Source organism: Brachyistius frenatus, unplaced genomic scaffold, assembly GCF_029030835.1.
Source record: "Brachyistius frenatus isolate BFR_SWC_R1_liver_20210118 unplaced genomic scaffold, ASM2903083v1 Contig_171, whole genome shotgun sequence".
Classification (NCBI taxonomy): Eukaryota; Metazoa; Chordata; class Actinopteri; family Embiotocidae; genus Brachyistius; species Brachyistius frenatus.
Genome location: NW_027210770.1, coordinates 611561 through 632339, shown reverse-complemented (window position 1 = coordinate 632339; position 20779 = coordinate 611561). Strand labels below are relative to the sequence as shown.

At 44.5% G+C, this 20779-nt stretch overlaps 2 protein-coding genes across 2 annotated transcripts in view; both read right to left on the bottom strand.

Annotated features, from left to right (window-relative positions):
- Window positions 1-11579, bottom strand: part of dyrk1b (dual-specificity tyrosine-(Y)-phosphorylation regulated kinase 1B) — a 39069-nt gene extending 27490 nt beyond the window's left edge. Inside the window, exon 1 of the mRNA XM_069717233.1 lies at window positions 10890-11579. The gene's annotated coding sequence lies outside the window, so the exon portion shown is untranslated. The remainder of the gene's footprint in view (window positions 1-10889) is intronic.
- Window positions 11580-12052: 473 nt separating this feature from the next.
- fbl (fibrillarin) lies at window positions 12053-19174 on the bottom strand. Its single transcript, XM_069717270.1, is given in 10 exon segments — window positions 12053-12615; window positions 13635-13780; window positions 14967-15079; window positions 15612-15744; window positions 15925-16095; window positions 16185-16279; window positions 16752-16803; window positions 16806-16897; window positions 17005-17157; window positions 19053-19174. Coding segments are annotated over 10 exon segments (990 nt in total). The 5' UTR covers window positions 19063-19174; the 3' UTR covers window positions 12053-12590.
- Between the last annotated feature and the right edge of the window lie 1605 nt (window positions 19175-20779).

Here is a 20779-nt window from a genome sequence, read left to right as displayed (position 1 = left end):
AAGATAGCATGATCCTCATGTCAAAGCTGATAATATAACACATCATGAACATCATAAAAACGACTGCTTTTACTTTTCAGTCGTGTTGGCTTATATGTGTATCACATACTTCACACACAAAAACAATTAAAATACAGAAAAGAACAACAGTTTTTATTCAATTGATAAAAACTTTTAGTTAAGTACAACTTTGAATACTTCTACTTGTCATATATTATGTTTTACGCTCTGTTACTTTCTCGTTTTCATGAGATATTTGGAACATTTTAAGAAGAATTCAAACTTTGGTCTTCCCAAAGATGTTATGGTTGAACGTTTACGCCGAAGCAGAGCCAGCTTGTTAACTCCCGGTAGCCAACCGGTGCTTCGTCAGTCAAAGGTCGGCGTGTCATTGGCTGATTTTCTGTGAGATTCACACCAGCTCACTGCCAGCCAGTGTTTTAGTTTTGTAGTTTTACCCAAACTTCCTGTTTGGTATTATAAAAACATGTAGTGGTATATGTTGAGTGTGTACCTCAGCCAGCGGAGGAGTTGTGAGGCTCTTTAAATGAAAACATCTGCAGACAGATTCAAGTTTCATTAAGTGTCATAAAACACAAAAAAATGTTAGAAAAAAAGTTAAATGCTGCACGTGGACTTTCCAAAGCTTCCTACTTGTTCCCATTTTAATAGTCCGACTGCAGATGGTACTCTAACAACTAGATCCAGAGTGATCGCCACTAAACGACGTGGTCCACACTTTACCTCACGGTTTTCCACATAACACAGAACTGGGAGCTTCCTGAATTATTTTAAGTCCAGTATTTTTAGCTGCGCTCCTGTGAAGCTCTAGTGTCAGTTTGTCCCATATTCAGAGTCTGTTTGACCACCGCTTTGGTCCACGACCAAAAATCTCCCAACAATTATGGGACGGGATGGATGAGCAACGCTGTGGTTTCTATGACGATGACCGGGCCTCGGGAACTGACGGTGAACGGTGTTAGTAACGTTATGTCCCGCTCAGACTGACCTGCAGCACCAACACCTGGTCAACAACATGTTGTATGTAATGTTATACACCTGTTCATTTAGCAGTTAGCATGTGTTAGCATCACATCACTTTCGTCCAACCATCCAGTGCTCCCTGACAGCAGAGCGGACACACCTTTAGCTGGTGTTTATTTGTTGTTACACTTGTTTTCTTTGACTTTGCTCAGATCAGTCGACCATGTACAAACTGAAACCTGTTAAATCACTACTTTATTTACTGAAGTGAAAATGACTACACCAGCTCAGACCGCCACTGTCTCCGCTCGAATTACATTTATTTAACCAACACTGTAAACTGCTGTTTTCACAGATCTTTGGTGTCCTTCCTGTCTTATCATTAATTAGAAGAAACATCTACTCGGGGCCGAGCTAAAGCTAAACTCCGGATTCAATATGATCATTAACCAGGAGGTCAGTAAGCCAATTAAAGTCTTCTACATGTTATAATACAATTCTCATACAGTTAAATAAACTACTGTTATAATACAGTTAAATAAACTACTGTTATTATACAGTTAAATAAACTACTGTTATAATAGTTAAACAAACTACCGTTATAGTAGTTAAATAAACTACAATTATAGTACAGTTAAATAAACTACTGTTATAGTACAGTTAAATAGACTACCGTTATCATACAGTTAAATAGACTACCGTTATAGTACAGTTAAATAGACTACCGCTATAGTAGTTAAATAGACTACCGCTATAGTACAGTTAAATAGACTGCCGTTATAGTACAGTTAAATAGACTACCGTTATCATACAGTTAAATAGACTACCGCTATAGTAGTTAAATAGACTACCGTTATAGTACAGTTAAATAGACTACCGCTATAGTACAGTTAAATAGACTACCATTATAGTACAGTTAAATAAACTACCGTTATAATACAGTTCAATAAACTACGGTTATAATAGTTAAATATCCCACTGTTATGATACAGTTCAATAAACTACTGTTATAATACAGTTAAACTAATGTTATTATAGAATATTATTAAACATATCTTCTTTCAAAATTCTGGTGATTTATTATAAACAACACGTTTATATTTGGTTGTTTATGAAATAAGAACTGAAGTTATGATAGTAACATTTCAGTGAGGACGACCTGAATAATAAAGTGTTGAAGTGAGAGGATGCTGAGTGTCTCAGTGTTCCCACAGGTGGAGAGTTTTTGCAGGTGGAGGTGGGTGGAGCAGCGTGTTCATGCAGAGACTCATGAGGGTTATAGGGGGAGAGTGGAACTCAGGTTGTTTTCTGTTGCTACAATTTACTGATGTCCCCTGAACGCCTCTCATGGAGGGTTAAATCACAGGTGTGGGGCCTCTATTAAAAGGGCCGTCTTAAATAAATATGGAAAAACAAAGTGCATCAAACATCCCACAACATAAAACCACTTCATACCTAAAGAACAATGACCAAAGAATAATGTAAAAATAAAGTGAAAATAAGAATTAATCTAAAGATATGGTTCACTGTGTTAGCATGAAGCCTGGTAGATTCTTACTATAGAAACCAGCTTGTTTACCTCACCTGGCTGAAGCTCAGTGCACAGGTGGGTAATGATATTACCTGCAGCGATAAACGCCCACACACACACCTGTGCCCAGGTGGTTTGACAATGGCCAGTTGATCTGCACTTATATATAGATCACTTCATCACCTTCACACACATTCACACAGCGATGGTGGCAGAGCTGACAGGTGAAGTGCTCACCTGCAATCGGGAGTAACTTTGGGTTCAGAGTCTTGCCCGAGGGCACTTCAGCCTGTGGAAAGGAGGAACCGGCAACCTTATGATCAACGGGCAAAACGTTGCATGGCAGCTCAGGCACCACGGGTGTGTGTGTGTGTGTGTGTGTGTGTGTGTGTGTGTGTGTGTGTGTGTGTGTGTGTGTGTGTGTGTGTGTGTGTGTGTGTGTGTGTGTGTGTGTGTGTGTGTGTGCAGACTACTTACAGTTACCTTTTCAATTATGCACATGTACCAAACATGACATTATTATTGGTCGGATGCACCTCCATAATAAAACGGTACCTGTCATGTCGGTTGTGTGTGACCACAACAGTTTGTCAATCAGATGAAGCCCAAAGACTCAAAGGTCACACATTAACACATTATCCTGAAGCTGCATGTGTTTGATCCAGATTCTCTGAATAAAAAAAAAAAAAAAGAACCAGTTCTTATTAAAATTGTTCATGACTTTAAATCAAGTATCAACCATCAGTGATGTCATCGTCGGTTTGTGAACGTTACGAATCCTCCAGTTCAGATTCTGTCGTCACCACCTTGCTAGTTCGGAGCGGTTTGGAGCAGGAAGAAATTTCCCCTCGGGGATTAATAAAGTGTATAAAATCAAAATTTAAAAAAAAAATAATAAAAAAAAAAAAAAAAAAAAAAAAAAAAAGGAAGTGACCATATTTGGGCGAGCTGGGGGAGGAGCCAGCGGTGGATCTAACTGATCCGATTGGAAACCTGAGGATACTACGTCCCGCTCACCGATAGCTGTAACCTGACTGCACCACAGGCCTGTCAATCAAACAGACACGCCCCCAAAAACAGGTCTTCTTGAATCTTCTTTTCTAATGAATGAGGGATTATTTTCAGATGGACCTCCAGAAAACTAATAAGAAGGAGTGACTTTAGCTAACAACACCGAGATAACTGATGGACACATTTTATTCACTTTGGATTTGATCAGAGAAGTTGAATGGGAGTCTATGGAGCCGGAGGTTTTTTGGAGCCGACCTCTAGTGGTACTTGGTGGTATTGCAGCTTAACACACTTCTGCATCAGAACCATTTTTCAGACCTTGAAGCTACAAACACTTTTATACACAGTGAATACTTTGAATACAACATGAAATAAGTGGTTGATTTGACCATGACATCACATCCAGATTAATGTGATTGGAAGCCTCCATATTCCAGTTAATAATTCTGCAGAGGTCAAACACAGGTGGATCTACTGAGGAGCCTTCAGGACATCCCATAATAACGTCTCTCAGAGAGTTTGGTCCTGATCTGACGGTTGTTAGTTTGAAGTGTGTAGAAGTGCAACTATATCTGTTAAAAACACACACAGGTGAGTGAGTCAACACAAAGAACAGAGTGTGTACATCTCACACCGACAACAGGTCCTGTTCATTAAAGCTTACCATGTTACACACACACACACACACACACACACACACACACACACACACACACACACACACACACACACACACACACACACTCTGTTGCCAGGCGAGGCCTAGTCAGGTTCAATGTGACACCCAGAAATAGAGTCCCAGTGAGGACAGGTGGAGGGGCCACATGCAGCACCCCCCACCCCCCCTCGACCCCCCCAGACCACCAGCGCACACACACACTGAAGGAAGTCCACCTGACAGACCTGAACAGGAAGTGGGCATAACGACTACCACACATGGTCTGACTGTTGTGTAGTTTGCGTTAAATCCAACTTGTGTGTGTGTGAGAGACGTCCGTGTTGTATGTCAGAGCAGTAAACACTGAACTTCACACACTGACGGACGCTCATCCACCACACCTGCCTTCAGAGTGACGCTGAACAATTTGAATCTCATATTACTTTCACACATTTCACACCTGAACTCATGGAGACGTCCCCCAGAGGTGTCAAACGGACCGGACCGGACTGAGTCGAACTGAGCTACAAAAGTCCAACTGTTGAACAAACTGCTGGCGTTCATAGAATGACAATAATTCAGCCTTCTTTGATCGACTTGAATTTGTCCAGTTTTCTGCTGGTGAACGCCGTTGAGCCGTCAGGAGTCAGACACTCATCGTCTCTTCCGGTCATTCCCGCTGGTCCTGTTCTTGACCCGAGTGACTGTGAGACCGTTATAATGATGGAGATGTCCTCACGGAGCTGGACAGGGAGAGACACTCAGACAAAACTCAAAACTAGAATTTAAACTCAAATTAAATGAAAATATTCATTGTAATGTAGCAGCTCTCCGTTTTAAACCGGCCGACGGTTGACAAAATGACTTCATCACTTCTCATGTCTCCTCTCGCAGGACCCATCGCTTCTCTACACTTGTGCAACGCCATGTTTTGCAGGTTTTCTTCATGTTTCAATGGCAGAGATTATTATTTGGTTACTTCAGATCAACAGGTCTTAACCTGGGTCCGTCCCAGCAGGGTGCCAGCAGGGTCCCAGGGGTGCCACGGAGGGAACGCTGCTAAAACAAGTTGACATACAATAGTCCAGTCCAGGGAAGGTCAATATTTACACACACACACACACACACACACACACACACACACACACACACACACACACACACACACACACACACACACACACACACACACACACACACAGAAGACAAACTTGTAGAAATGTGACATGCCTCTGGTCTTCTCAGTTTTACACGTGGTTATCAACATGGTTGATTTTAATTTGTTGCGTACAATAAAAAGTGTTAAATTAAAATCAGCCCGTCGTCCCCTCCACTGTCCAGCAGCAGAGGGAGGACGGGGAGGACAGAAGAGGATAGAGGACGAGTTCACACACTGTCAGCCAGTTTAATGTAAATTACATTTTTAAATTGCAAACTAAGGTGTTATGAATTCCTGAACTTTGTGTTGATCCCCCTAAAAAAAAGTCTGGGCATCTTCGAATATTAAGAACTTAACTGCAGGTCCACTAACCGGGCTGAACTGGTTCCAGTCTGGTTCCAGAATCTAATTTCCATCCAAACTAATTTTGGAACCAAAAAAATTGGTTCTTGTTGTGGAACTACAAAATATTAAGACTCCTACTGGACACCGTCACCGTAAACACACCATGAAGTCATGCTGAAATGTTTCAAGGTCGGTTTTACAGAACACATCCCGTCACTGAACCTCAGCAGAACCCGTCGGTGCCGCTTGGATTCGGTCATATCGCTCTCGGCGTGCGACTGACTCTCTACAGTTCTCATCTTCAACACATTTTTCTGGCTTTTCGTTCCACCGACTGATTCACTGTTTTCACTGCTTCCACGTAAACGGATGGTTTTTCACCTGAGAGTTCAACCGCTCTTAGCTCTTCACCTTCCAGCTGCTTACCGTGATTATTCTCACTGAAACCCCCCCTCCCCCTCACACAGTTCACTGATCCGGCGCAGTGCAGAGCCCAACCCTGTCAAACCCTGCTGGAATCAGTCAATAACCTGAGCCTGAACTGATGTGAGTCTGACGGTTCAGGTTAGGAATTACAGACTCGAGTGTTCACATATTTAATGATGAGGCTGCAGCGGGCTGAACCAGGTCCACGGAAAAACCTTCAAGGAGAACTCCCAGGACAGTCTGATGTGGACGGGTTCCTCAGCACCACGGAGGCCTCACAGGAGGTTCTGTCCGGGTCTCTGAGCAGCACCGCCAGCCTCCCTCAGCAGAGAACATCCATCACCCCCGACACCTCTCAGCTCTCCTCTTACTGTTCATCTTTTACCAAAATAAAGCTGCTTTAACTCCACAGACGTGTTTTTTTTTTTTTTTATCCGATTGCAGCTGATGAAGGTTCATGTGAAGCGACAGCCGTCCTCCGTGTTCGCTGAGTCACTTTCATACATCACCTTCTTCAACGTTGGGACATCACTTTGTCATGAAACGTTTCAAATTGAGCTCCAATAAAACAAGTTGCATGAATGTCTCCGTGGACTTTTGGACGTCAGGTGACATTGACGTTGACGAGGACAAAGAGGTTTATCGTTCAGTCATCCAAACACTTCCTGTCGGAGGTCTCCTGGAACAGAAACTCTGAAGCCTCGGTTCCAGCAGGAAGGTTTAGTCAGAGCACCAGCTGTCATCTGCCTGCCGTAGCATGCTAGCAGGGTTAGCATGCTAGCAGGATTAGCCTTTAAAGCTGCAGACTTCGTTTGGTGGTTGCGATATCTCAACTCCCACTAACGGCTACTTTTTTTTATTTAATTATGAAAACGTTGCACATGTCCCGTTTCCAACCCGACAGCCTCCAAGTCCGCCGGCTGGTTTTTATTGACGGTATCCCAGAATTTAAACGTCTTCACGGCTACAGAAAGAATGTATGGCCAACGACCGACTTCTGAATGTGAATTAGTAGTTTTCTCTACTAATGTGAACTATGAGCCTCCAGGAACACGGAGATCAGCTGCTGCTGGTTTATTGGAGGTTCAGCAGCTTCTGTCGGTTCTGCTCTGAAGCTGTGGGACAAACTAGCTGTTAGATATCAGCTCAGTTCATACTTTTAAAAGAAAGCTCAAAACATATCTCTTCACTTTAGCCTTTAACTCTTACTCTTGAAGCTCTCTTGCGGCTTTAAAATGCATATTGCTTTATTTTTTATTGTAACTCCATTTGTGTTTAATTTTATGCATTCTATCTGTTTCTTATGCATCTCATTTCTTTTATATATTTTCAAATCTTACTTTATATCTGTTTATATGTGAAACACTGTAATTTTCTTGCTGTGAAGCACTTTGAGCTGCATTTCTTGTATGAAAGGTGCTGAACAAATAAAGTTTATTACTAGTATTATTATTAATGTAAAAAAAACAACAACTGCAGTCTGTTGAACGGAGCTGGATTTGAAGCATTTATGTTAGTTTAAAAGCAGGTGGAGCACAAACGTGTTCGACCAGGTGAAGACGTGGTTCCTCTGTGAACTCTGATCAACCAATCAAAGGACCGACTGTAATGACAAACACAGATCAGCTGTAACCAGGCATCAGGTTGTGCGACCCGTTGGACGCTAAGAACGCCGTCACAGGTCAGAAACGAGTCCGACGTCGTCACCATGACAACACGCACGAAAAGTAACACGCTGCAGTTTATCTGCTGATCGCTGGTGTCGACGACATCCATGATATTTAAGAGTTGTAATATCGTGTCATTGAAACGCATCCAATAATATAATGAACATCCAAAGCCAGTATCTCTCTGGTTACCACGTCAACACTGTAGGGGGGCGCTGTTGCTCTTGTACAATGGTTGCTATGCACTTTTAGACTGACAAACAAGAAAACTCCCAAAACAGCATGTTTTATTAAAAATAAACATGTTCACCCGAGTATTAGACCTTTTTAGTTTGATGAGGGCAGCGGTGGCTCAGACGGTCGAGCAGGTTGCCCACTAATAGTAAGTATGGGGGTTAAATCCCCAGTTCCTCCGGCCCACAGGCCAGAGTGTCCTTGGGCAAGACACTGAACCCTCCGTGTGTGTGTGTGTGTGTGTGTGTGTGTGTGTGTGTGTGTGTGTGTGTGTGTGTGTGTGTGTGTGTGAGGCAGATTAAAATTAAAATAAATCCAGTAACTAAAACAATATCATACTTCTAGATTGTGATCAATTTAGTTAGATATTGATGTCATCTTAATTAGTTCTAATCAGATAATTGTGGGTAAATATTAGACACCAATTATTATTAAAAGCAAAGAATTTTATATATATGAATATTTTCTGAACTTAAAGACCAAACACGTGACGGAGCTTTACATGAATATAATATAGATGTGCTGTCAAAATAAGATCTTTAAATCCTGTTTGAATAAACTGTATGTACAGAAACTCACAGCTGGAAGTCTGGATGAACTCTATTCAACACTAACTGTACCATCACACTGATGCAGGAAGTGGGATGATTGACAGCCTCATTTTCATCATAAAACCACAGTCCCCATAAACCCTTTTACTTCCCGTTTTACTTTGTTTTTTTCCCCCCAGTCAAGCTGCATTTGGTTTGTTTTGATGATGAGGAGAGGATGAAGAGCTGCTGACTGAACATGAGGAGTTATGTTGATGAAGAGGCAGCTTTTATTTTGAAAAGTGTGCCTTAACACCATCATGGGAGAACTTTAATGTGGAGGAAACACAGGAACTTTGTATAAATCTGGTTCAGACTGGTTAAATCTGAATTTATTATTGTGCTTCCAAGATTGTGATTTTTCTGAAAGGACTGATAATTTCGAGCTGCATATGGAGGATCGTCAGGAAAAGAACTTCACAATAAATCTACAGTTTATGGGTGAAATCAGGCCTCTTAGAATAATGTGCTCTGACATGTGAATCAAAGATGGATCTGTTTGGTGGTTCAGGGAGAACTTCAGCCCAGCGGACTTCCTCCTGATCCAAACCATCGGTATCATATCGGCCTCGTATGACTGAACGTAAAGACAAGAGAAAAAAAAAAACAGCAGTGTTCCTGACGACTTCTGAAATCATCCTACCAGTCGACAGAGTTTAGAAACCGGTGTGTGTGTGTGTGCTGCCGGTCCTGGTCCTGGGGATGGTTCCGACCGGCAGACGTACTGGACCTGGTGTCAGTGAGACGAGGTGTTAGACAAAAGGTCTGCCGTCCTCACGGATCTGATTCACAACATCATACTGGATATTAATGTCCACTTCCGAACTAAGTGATTCATAACCTCGGGCGGTACTGCAAAGCATTATGGGATATGTTGTTGACACCACAATGTAGAGGATGTCACAGTGTCTTTAAATATCAATCGGTTATTTTGAATGAACTTCAATGGAGGTGCTGCTGCTGCTGTGAATGGATCAGAACAATGGTACCGGCAGCACCGATGGACAAACATTCATTTCTATAAGATTTCATGCTGAGGGATTTTTATACTGGTTAGTCTAGTACACTCAAGAAATAAGCAGTATTCAGGACCTGTGTGGCTCTCGGACCTGGATCAGAGGTCCAAGTCCACAGGAAGCACAAGAACCGGAGCCGTGGTGGGATTTTAAGAAAGAATGAATGAAAACAATGAAGTACATCATCCACGGTTCATTTTTCAGACTCATCACAAGAAAAAACTTCAACCAGGCAGGTGGGGCGTGGATGGGTGGGGAGGGAGCGTGCACGCGTGTGTGTGTGTGTGTGTGTGTGTGTGTGTGTAACATCTGTGACAAACCTCCTTATTTCAATAGTCAACAATGTCAGAGCACATCACACCGACAGAAAGAAAAGAGGAGCACACAGAAAGATGTCAAGTCACGGTTCCTCCAGATGTGCATGAGCAGCGCCTCCTGCTCGTCCCGGTGCCCGACTGGGAGCAGCCATCTCCCGGCAGCAGAGCGCCGTGTGCCTCCACTCCAGGGCAGGGTAGGGGCTGGGGCTGCTGCGGTAGCTAAGCTAGCGGCTAGTGTTAGCTGCCGTAGCGGATGAAATGCTGCAGGTCCGCCGAGGACAGTCCGGGCTGCTGGGACACCTGCAGCCCTGCAGCCGTCGCCATCCCGCACGGAACACCGCATTAAAACCCACATATGCTGCCGGTATATCGATAAGTTTCGATCACGGATCAGCACATTCATTCATCTCCCGTCCCTCCCCCGTTTTGCTCCGCCGGTGTCCCCAACCCCTTTCTACCGGCCGCCTTGAATCAAGTGAAGGCAGGTCACATAAGCGCCGTCACAGAAACCACCGCCTCACCCCTCCACATAGAACCCACAGTGACTGCATGAAGTACCGGCCCGATTCTGACCACCTCATCCCGGCAGATGGTGAGCTGTCAGACACGACGCCGTCAGCAGGTAGAGCAGAAGGCAGCGGGTCGGTGACGAGCCGTCGTTCAATGCACCGAGAACATACCAGCAAGGCGGAACCGTTTAGTATAATCCATTGTCCGGCAACGCCGTGAACCGGCCCGGTTCACCGGAGTCCGCCTGTCGCCCCGTTAGCCAGCGGCGACAGAGGCATGGTGGCACGAGGCCGGGTGGCACACGGGCGACAGGCGGAACATTAATCTACCGAGTGGCGTTAACGGTGACCGACCTGCAGGCATCCGGCACATGTACCGACCGACCGGCGGCGGCTCGTCCTCGTTTCATGCAGGACTAAAAGACAGCCGGCTCGTTCTTACCTCAGGCGGTGTGTCGAACCAGGTTCCGCGTAGCAGCCATGTTCGGAACCCCTATCTCCCTTCGTCCACACGAACCGAGCCCCCTCCCCCGGGTCAGCCGTCCCTCTTCAAACAGCACAAATCCAAAATGCTGGAATGCAGAATTATTGTCCGATAAAATCCCGGTGATGTTAGTTCCCAGTAGAACTGCGGGGGGTCTCCGGTCTCCGGTGCTCCGGGGGAGCGGGGCTGTCGATGGGAGTGATTGCCGGCGCGGCACAGCTAGCCGTGCCTAAGGGGAGGTGAGCAGCCCGCCGCCTCAACCCCGGACACCTCCAACTCAATTCAGAGAACTTAATGTACTGGATGGAGATTTATTCTCGGATGTACAAGAGGTCCCGGCGCGGCTGCAGCGGTGGGGTGAGGGCGGGAGTCCGGAGAAGCGATCCCGTCCGCTTTTAATTAATTTAAAGGCAAGAAGCTAACATTAGCTAGCTAGCGAGTAGCTAGCATGCTAGCCGTCTAATAAAACTTAGCCATTGGAGGGAAGACAGTCCGCAAACTGCAGGCTGCTCGGCGGCACCGGCCCACCGGGGGACCGAACATGCAAACCGCTGTGGGGGTGGAAAAAAAGCCCCGTGTTTGAAGCAGGCTCGGCTACAGCTAGCTCTGCGCTGGCCAGCCCCTCTGTGATGTTAATATCGGTCAAAGGAGAGGGGCTGCATTGAGCGCGCGCTCCCGACGCCAGGCGAGCACGGCCGGCGCGCGCCAGACGAACTCCCCACAAAATGGCTGCCAAAACAAATCCGCCGCGGACGGTCACTCCAATTTACCCCAAATTACTCTTTTAAAACGGAAGATTATGACGACGCTACACCGTCCGGATGAATGCAAGTCCAGACGCAGTCTAGTGTCGAAGCTCGGAGATAAAGGTGCCGGGTTAACACCGAACCGGGTTACGTCTTTACATCTAAACCGAGTCAGATGGACTCCCGCTGCCAGAGTGCTGCATATAATCCCTGTTTTTGTTTTACCGACAGGAGAGTCTGGCCATCATCTCGGTGCAGGTCCAACACACAGACGGACCGAGTCACCGTGCAGGACCTGAACTGACAGTCCGGCCCGGATGTGAGCCCGAACCAGAGTGCAGTGCTGCTGAAACAGTTCATCACATTATAAACCAATCAAAAACGAGAAATCCTTTATTAAAACAAAGGCGCCAGTTAGAAAAAATACACATGAACTGGTTCAAGCACACGTTGTAGGAAACAAGTCTACAAGCATCCTGCTGACATGAAGTCACCCTCATATCACATCACAGTCAGAACCGCTTCTCTATATCCATCTGCATACTCCGGTCCAGTAAAGACAGAAAAGTGGGTCTTCACATGATCTCCACAAGTACACACAACATATGAAGCACATCATACTGACAGGTCACATACAGGCTGAAAGGAAGCTTTCAGCAGAATAAAAGAAAAAAAAAAGGAGGGAACACAGGAGCCAAACATACATGAAAATAAAAGCACTGTCCAGAGGTCTCCATCAAACCATGTTTCAGTCCAGCTTCTTTTTTTTTTAGATAAATGGTTTCTAATATCTGTTGAAGTCGTCCTCGGTAAAGAAACGGACGTCACGCTGCCACGCTGAGAAGGAACCTGTAGACGGCCAGGAGAAGGTGGTTGGAAATGGAAATTGTTTGTCTGATCTTTCATCCACGCCTCATTTCTTTCCTTTGGGTGGAGGTCTGAGGAGAGAGAGAGAGAGGAGGTTAATACCGAGCTGAGTGCTGGTTCTGTGGGTCCAACACCACGGTGGAACATCTGGAGAGAACGGGGATCATTTTTCACAGTCTGATTTTATTTTGAAGAGCTGCAGGGCTGAGATGCATAAAAAAGGGTGCAAGTAAAAATGTGACGGATTTCGAACACCTGGATGATCTGGACGTGTTTGAAGAATCACTGAACTCGCATCCTACAAAATTACCAAAGCGACAACATTTTCATAACTAGAAAGAAGTTCAATGATGAAAATAAAACTTTTAAAAAAGAGAGAAAAATGATTGTCTTTTGTACATTTGTCGGTTTAGACGTGAACTTTTAACAAATGTTTATTCTGAGGTTTATTTTGGACCGGGGACGCTGACTTGTAATAGAAGTCCTTCATGAGAAAGAGACTCAGGTTCTGAGTCCGGGTTGGCGTCCTCATCACGCGTTGTTACTCCGATATCAACCAAAAACGAGATCTTTTATTTTAGGTCATATGTAACATTTAATTCTTCCCACGGTCCACCAGATGGCGCTGTTTGACCCGATCACTGCAGCTGCCATGTTACGTTCAACCAGAGAAACCCGGAGCTGCAGAACTAAAACTATTAAACACATCGAAGTGTGACGGCCACCAACAGGACGCATATTAAAAACAAACAGCAAAGATTGGAATGAAATTATTTTTTTATAAAGACGAGCAGAAGTTTTGAGTTTTCAAAGAAGTTGTCAGATATTCTTGACTTGAAGCCAAAGAAAAAAGATTATAAATTATAACATGGACTGATAAAATAAACCCACAACGACATTAATAAAGGACGAACTTTGACCTGAATCTTCAGAGAATACGCCGTAAACGTGTCGATGCCAGAAATCTTGTTCTTTTGCACATCTCACACCTCCCTCTTTCCCGGTATTCATCGTAAAGGAAGTTCATCCTCATGTAATCCATTATTTCCTCTCTATCCGTCCTTCAGATTTAAACGAGGAGAGTCATTACCTGTAGATGCCGACCACCACCGCGTGGTCCCTCTCGTATGGCTCCAGTGTGAGCTGCTCCTGCGGCTTCATGTTCTCAGAACTCATCTTCTTCACCTCGGCGGCAAACACAGCCTCCGGGGCTGCTGTGGAGTCTATACAGTTGGCCTAGAAGAAGAAGAAGAAACTCATGAACAAACACACAAAGACCTATAAACTGTGGACTTTGAGAAGGAACAGCGAACTGTTCAGGAAGTTGTTCTTCAATATCAAGATCCTACCCGGTGCCCTCAGAGAGGAACCAGGACCTTTATGGGTCTGAACTGGAGGACATTGACCGATCCTTTGATCTTTGGCCCTCTGATCACCCGGCAGCATCATGCAGCCGTGATCTGATCGCAGCGGACCGGCTTTAAGTCTGAGTGCTTTAACACGTCACTTCACATACATTGAGATTGGACCCTAACAGCCTGGCTTGTGTATGCAAATCAACATCACGTAAACATACAAGTAAATAAACACGTGAAAAAGTAGACATTTTAATCCTCCGTCAGTCAGAAATTTATTTCACGTTTGTAAATGTCTTAACACTCGAGGTTGTAATTTCTAACCTGAACCGTCAGACTCGACCCAATCAAGTCGGTTCAGATCACTGAATTATTCCAACGGGTTTGAGAGGTTCGGGCTCTGCGCTGCAGTGGGTCAAGGAACTGTGCGAGAGGGCAGAGCCCTTCAACAGCTGTAGGACTGATGCGTGTCAGACATTACAGAAAAATTAAGACTAAATAAACAAAACAATAAATAAATCCAGATGTGACCAGGGGAGGACCTAACTGAGAACACCATGCCCCACCGACCTAAAGCAGAAACCTGACTACACTCCAGACCTGTCAATCAAAAAGCCCCGCCCCCAAATATATCTGTGTTTGAGTCCTAATATGTAATGTATGCTGGAATTATTTCCAGATGGAGGGAGTTTCTCTAATGACACCATGACTCCTGTAAAACATTTACTGACTGTGTTTCAGGAGAGAACTTGATCCTTTTTTTTTTTTTAAATGGGAGTCTGTTGGAGCCTCTAGTGGCCCAGAGTGGTACTACAATTCCAGACACTTCACTGGCTTCACAGCTTTATACACCATGTATATTAGAATTATATATAATTGCACCTTTAAAGTTTTCATGTGATGGCATATTTTTTGTGACAAACAAAAATGAAGACAAAAAAACCTAACAAAAACCAAAGCGTAACAAAGAGTATTAGTGTGGTGTAGGTACAGTAGCAGTAACATGTTGGTTAACTTGACAGGTGGCCGTGACGACCATTAGTTTTCCATCTGCTGAGTCAGCGTACCTTGATGGAGATGACGAAGTGTCCACCATTCCTCAGGAAGTTGTGAGCATTCAGAGCAACGATTCTGGTCTGGTCCGGCTGAGCAACATCAGCAAAGATCACATCCACCATTCCTGCAGAGGAACCAGCAACACGTCACAAGGAGAATGAACACGCACGCACGCGTTACTGGAACCAAACATTAATGGACTAAATTCCTCCAAGGTCTCGGAGACAATCAGACAGAAGGCCTTTAATAGTTTGTTCTTTTTCAGGTCTTTTACTTTATAGACGTTTTGGGATTCATACCGATGCATTTCCTGTTACGCTCTTATTCTGAAGGACTGGAACCAGACGTAGTCCAGAAAGAAGCAGTAGAACGGAGAGATGACAAAAGACAAAGAGAAAGGTGGTTTCTGTTTGTTTAGCAGGTGGTTGCTATGGGAACAAGGTCGGCACATATCTGATCCCATTCTGGGAAAAATAGTCTGAAGATTGTTAAGTTTTTCATGGATGGTTAGTGGTATGAATGAGAGTTTAAGATGGCAAACTGCTGTTTCAACTTAAAAGCAGTGCCGTGCTTCAGCCTGCTGATAGGAAGGATCCAGTCCGGATGCTGAAACGTGGTTTAGTAACGTGTCTGTGCCGAGGTCCTGGACTACCTACCGACCAGCATCCTGTACTTGTGAGGGTGCCGAGCGTCTTCGATAATCGGGATGATGTTGGTGCGTTTCTTTGCCACGTTGAGGAGGTCACGGCCTGATCGATGGGAGAACTCCACGGCGTAGACCAGCCCTTCCTGTAACACCACAACAAACGTTACTGCACCGTGACCTTTCAACTACAAGAGCCACGACATTACCCATCCACCCTCAGAACAACAACCATCTAGTCTCCTCTCACTGTAAATATAATCATATACTGTCCATCTCTGATGAACCTCCTCATGTCTTCTCCATTGAGCATGTGCAGCACTCACCGGTCCAACGATGTCGGAGACGTGGGACACCGTGGTGCCCGAGGCGGCTCCCAGGTACATGACCTTGGTGCCGGGCTTGATGTGGATCTGGTCCACTCCTCCCAAGATGGCAGCAGCCAGCTTGGAGCGGAACGGGTTCCAGGCTCTGTACTCGATCTTCGACTCTCCTTCCTGACGAAGAGGACGAAGGTTGGACTGACACTCAGCTCGTATTTGACGTCTCACATTGTTTCAATTCAACTGATGACATCATCGCTCACCTCCACGTTGATCCTCTTCTCTCCGTACACCGATTCCCCCACCACCATGTTCTTAGTCACCAGGGCGTCCTCCTTCCCCCGGCAGATGAACACTCCTGACACACACACACACACACACACACACACACACACACACACGTTAGTCACCATCTTCTCCACTGCAGGTTTTATTCAGTCTGAATGTGGATTTGTGTTTCCTGTTGTTTTTCTGCCACTTTAAACAAAAATACTATAAAAAATACTTTTCTGCTTATGTTGTTTAATGGCAGTTGGCCAACAGCTTTCAGGTTCATTACTGCCACCTTCTGGTGGGAGTAACACATTACAACTAGGTGCTGATAAGTATGGGGCCCATAAGGAAGGATGTTCGATTTTCTATGTTTTAATGACTATGTCATATTCAAAATGAATGGCTCAGCTTTCTTTAGATTTACATGACGACATCTCTTGAGTTGTAACACTGATGTCGTTGCATTACAACAGAGAGTATGAACACAACCTACAATAAACAAACTCCGAACCCACGAAAAAGGAATTAAATCGGAGCTGCAGAGACTGAAAACAAACCTTCATGTCTGTGTGGCTCGATCAGGACTTTCCTCCCGGCTCCGAAGCCTCCCCTCCCCCCCGGCCTCCTCCTCTCCCTCTCGGGGCTCCTCTGCCGCCCCCTCGGCCCCTGAATCCTCCCCCATCTGGAGACTGGAATCCTCCACCTGCAGAACAGGTGCATGTTAATAGAAGCACCGTTTCACCTCCTTCTCTCACCGATTAGTCAATCAATGAGGATGCACATTCAGCGATCAGACGACCGGCGTCTCACCTCTTCCTCCTCTGAATCCTCCTCGTCCCCGGTCGCCGAATCCTCCTCGTCCTCCCCGGTCGCCGAACCCTCCTCGTCCTCCGCGGTCGCCGAACCCTCCTCTACTTCCACCCCGTCCTCGTCCTCCTCCTCTGTCCCCGCGAGGACTGAAACCTGAAACAAGACAAGAGGCATGTAAAAACGTGTGGAGCTCAACAGAACCACAACACGAAGCTCAGAGAGACGGGCTGCTGCAGACCAGAGACCTCCGGCGGTGGAAGAGCTCCGCCCCCTCACAGTTCACTGATGCACAGCAGCAGAACATAACACACTAGAATATTACTTAAATAATCTGACCCGAAACAATCGGGTCCTGACAGTTCAGGTTGTGAATTACAAACGGTCTGAAATGGTTTTCAGACTAGTGATTGACTAATATGGCTTTTACAGGGCCGATTCCCATTATTGGTAATCAAGAGACCGATATACATTTGCAGTAAAAATACAAATCTTTGTCAAAATTTTGAATAACAAATCCTAAGGGGAGCACAGGGACTTTTAATTAATTAATTTTATCAGCAATTGAATGAAAGAAATACCGATAATCATGAAAATGCTAGATAGATTTAAAAAGAGCGGGAAAGTGAGATCCAATCACAGGTGGTCACTGGAGTAGAGACGAGCAACAACATCAGGTATGAACCGGGTCATTGCTTTAGATCCAGATGTTGCTGCAGAGAAGTTCCAGATTGTAAAAGGTTCATGTTTCACACACAACCAGTTTAGATCAGAGTGACACATTCAGGATATGAACACAGCACAGTCAGTCCTTCTGTAAATCACTGGTGGAGCTGAAACGCAATGTTTGAATTCTGGAGGTAAGTGTGACGTCACCGTGACCTTTGACCCCATCGCCCAGTCCTTTCATCTTTGTGTTCAGCCTGCCAGCAAATCAGATTTTCTTTCTAAAATCAGATCTTTATGACAGACCACTGTTATTGGAGCGTGAACAGCTCGGATTTGGCGTCTCCAGACATCACCAATCTATCTGCGTGGGTTGCCACGGTAACGACGTATCAGGGATCGCTATTTTCAAGCAAAACTACAATTTTTAGATTTCTTTGAATTTGGCTGCAGCGGGGAACAGCGCGTCCTCCACAGCGCCCCCTGGAGGCCGTCAGACATGAGGAAAGATCGTCTTCTGTTTGTTATCGGACAACATGAGAAACTTCCAGGCTGCTCTCAGATCAGTGCCGGCTCCTCTGCAGCCGTGTGTCCGACACCAGAACATCCAGGCCCAGATGAACCCGCCTCACTGATCCCGGGATTACTCCAGAACACGGCGGGCACACAGCTGGACTCGGCCCGCTTTAAGAGTACACACGGGGACATGCAGTCCGCCACTCGGGCCTTTAACTTGTAAAACAGAAAAATAATACTTTTTGAGACGAAGACCACCGAACCGCTAAATTTGGTCAACACAAAACACACGAGCGCGGTTAGCACGAGCTGTGGTTCACCTCGGAGCCTCGTGGCAAAAAGAAAAGCAGCTCGGACAGTCCCGAACGAGACTAGCGACGAATTCCTGAGCGAAACACGGTTCAATACACCGCTGAGTGGACCGGGCTGCACCGAGCCTCGAGCGGCGTCTCAGCACGTGCTGACCGGACGGAGGACAACACGGGGCGCCGCCGCTGGTCGGTTCTCTGGTCAGAGACACGTCTCTCTGGTCAGAGACACGTCTCTCTGGTCAGAGACACGTCTCTCTGGTCAGAGACACGTCTCTCTGGTCAGAGACACGTCTCTCTGGTCAGAGACACGTCTCTCTGGTCAGAGACACGTCTCTCCACCCACACACATCATTAACATCACATATGTCTGAGGAGTTTCCGACACTAACGACGAAATGTTCACGTGGCTGGCGGCAGTTCGGCGGTGATGTTCACTGAGCAGCATGGCGGTGTAGGCCAGGCACACGTAAACACTTCCATCCCAAAATATCCATCAAATGTACCGACTAACGGGCCCTGAACACGGTCACAGACACACACAGTGTACCCCTACTGTACCTGGCCTCATGTCGTCTGGAAGAACGCGGTGAATAGACGCAGTCTGCGGGACTCTGTGTTTCTGTGCGGCGGTGATCGTCTCTGGACGGACGCAGAGTGAAGCACATGTGCAGCTACTGAATTCCGACTGCTTCCTCCTCTTCCGCTTTTAAACCGTGAACTGGCGCCACCCGCTGGCCTGGAGCTGAAATACACCAGATACGCTCATCTTCAGGTTTGGATACATGATAATCACCCATATTAACATTTAATGAAATCAAATTTGGAGTTATATTACAAGACCAAAAAGTGGAAATGCTATAAAACAGCCTAAATATTATGGCTAAACAATTCATCCACAGACGCAGATTCATTCATGTCATCTTTCTCTTCATTAATGATTTCATCAATTTTTAAATTAGTACAAACTAAACAAGCCTTGACAGTTTACAATCATATACAGAAATGTCTTTCTGATTAGATCTCTGACCTCTTTAGTTATTTTTCTTTGTCTTGTTTCTTTCATTTCATTTAATTCTTATTATTTATTTATTTATTTATCTATTTTCTGTTGCTGCAACTGATTTGTACTTTAAAAGAAAGTATTATAGCTCAGTTTATAATATATTGTTCCTTCTGTATAATTTCTTGTATATGCCAAATAATATTTAATTAAAGTTAAAAAAATAAATAAAAAAATAATAATAATAAAAAATTTAAAAAAAAACATCCCTTAACTTTCTGCAACAAGTTTTTTTTTTTTTTTTTTTTTTTTTTTTTTTTTTTAATTTATTTTATTTTTTTAAAAACTTTTTTAAAACTTTTTTCATTAGACAGGAAATTCCATTTTCTCCTCTTGTCCACAAAGGTCACATCTGCCTGCATCATGTTTAGTAGTGAACTATTTGACCTTGATAAGATTGACTTCCCCTGTAAACCACCATCCTGTCCTGAACTCTGGAGCTGTAGATGTGATGTTACAGACTGAATAATCTCTCATAATAAAACTGTAGAAGAGATGTCACTACAAATTGTTTCTACTTAGTGAAGGTATGATGATGAGTTGAGTTATTCTTGGTTCTTTGTGTAACTGTCCATCTATGTAAATATGTCTATTTCAAAGTCTCTGCTGTGACTATGATCCTATAAATTACTTCAGAGGAGACACTGTGTTCCTGTCCTCACCAGAAACACTGGTCTTGGACTCATATTAAATGTATTGACTAGTATTAATTCTGTTCTCTCTCCCTTCTATTGACTTTCAACCAGCCGTCTCATTGCATGTAATATTTTCTTACTGTTCTTTACTATCATCTCAAAATATACTGCTCATGTACCTCATCAAACCCAAATCCTTGCTTTAAATTACCACCAACTCTTAAAAACGTCCCTGCTGCTTGTAGTTTCTTGAGGATGATATAACCTATTGAAAACATCCATCAGGACTGTGTGATGTGGGTTAAAGAAGAAGACATGGTGGGACATGGTATTTGTCTGAGACAGACATTTAAAACCAAAAACTGTATATAAAAGGTATAAAACACACGGAGAGACACTCTGGATATAACATATATCTAATTAATTATTAGAAATGTAATATTAATTGTGTAATTTTCTACTCCATAATTTTTTAATTGTATTGTTTTTAGAAAACTGAGTTCGTTTTCAGTGGGAACTGGCTCACCCTCCAGTCCAGTAGGTGGCGGTAATGCACCTTCAACGATAGCCTGTAAAAGAAGAAGCCCCTC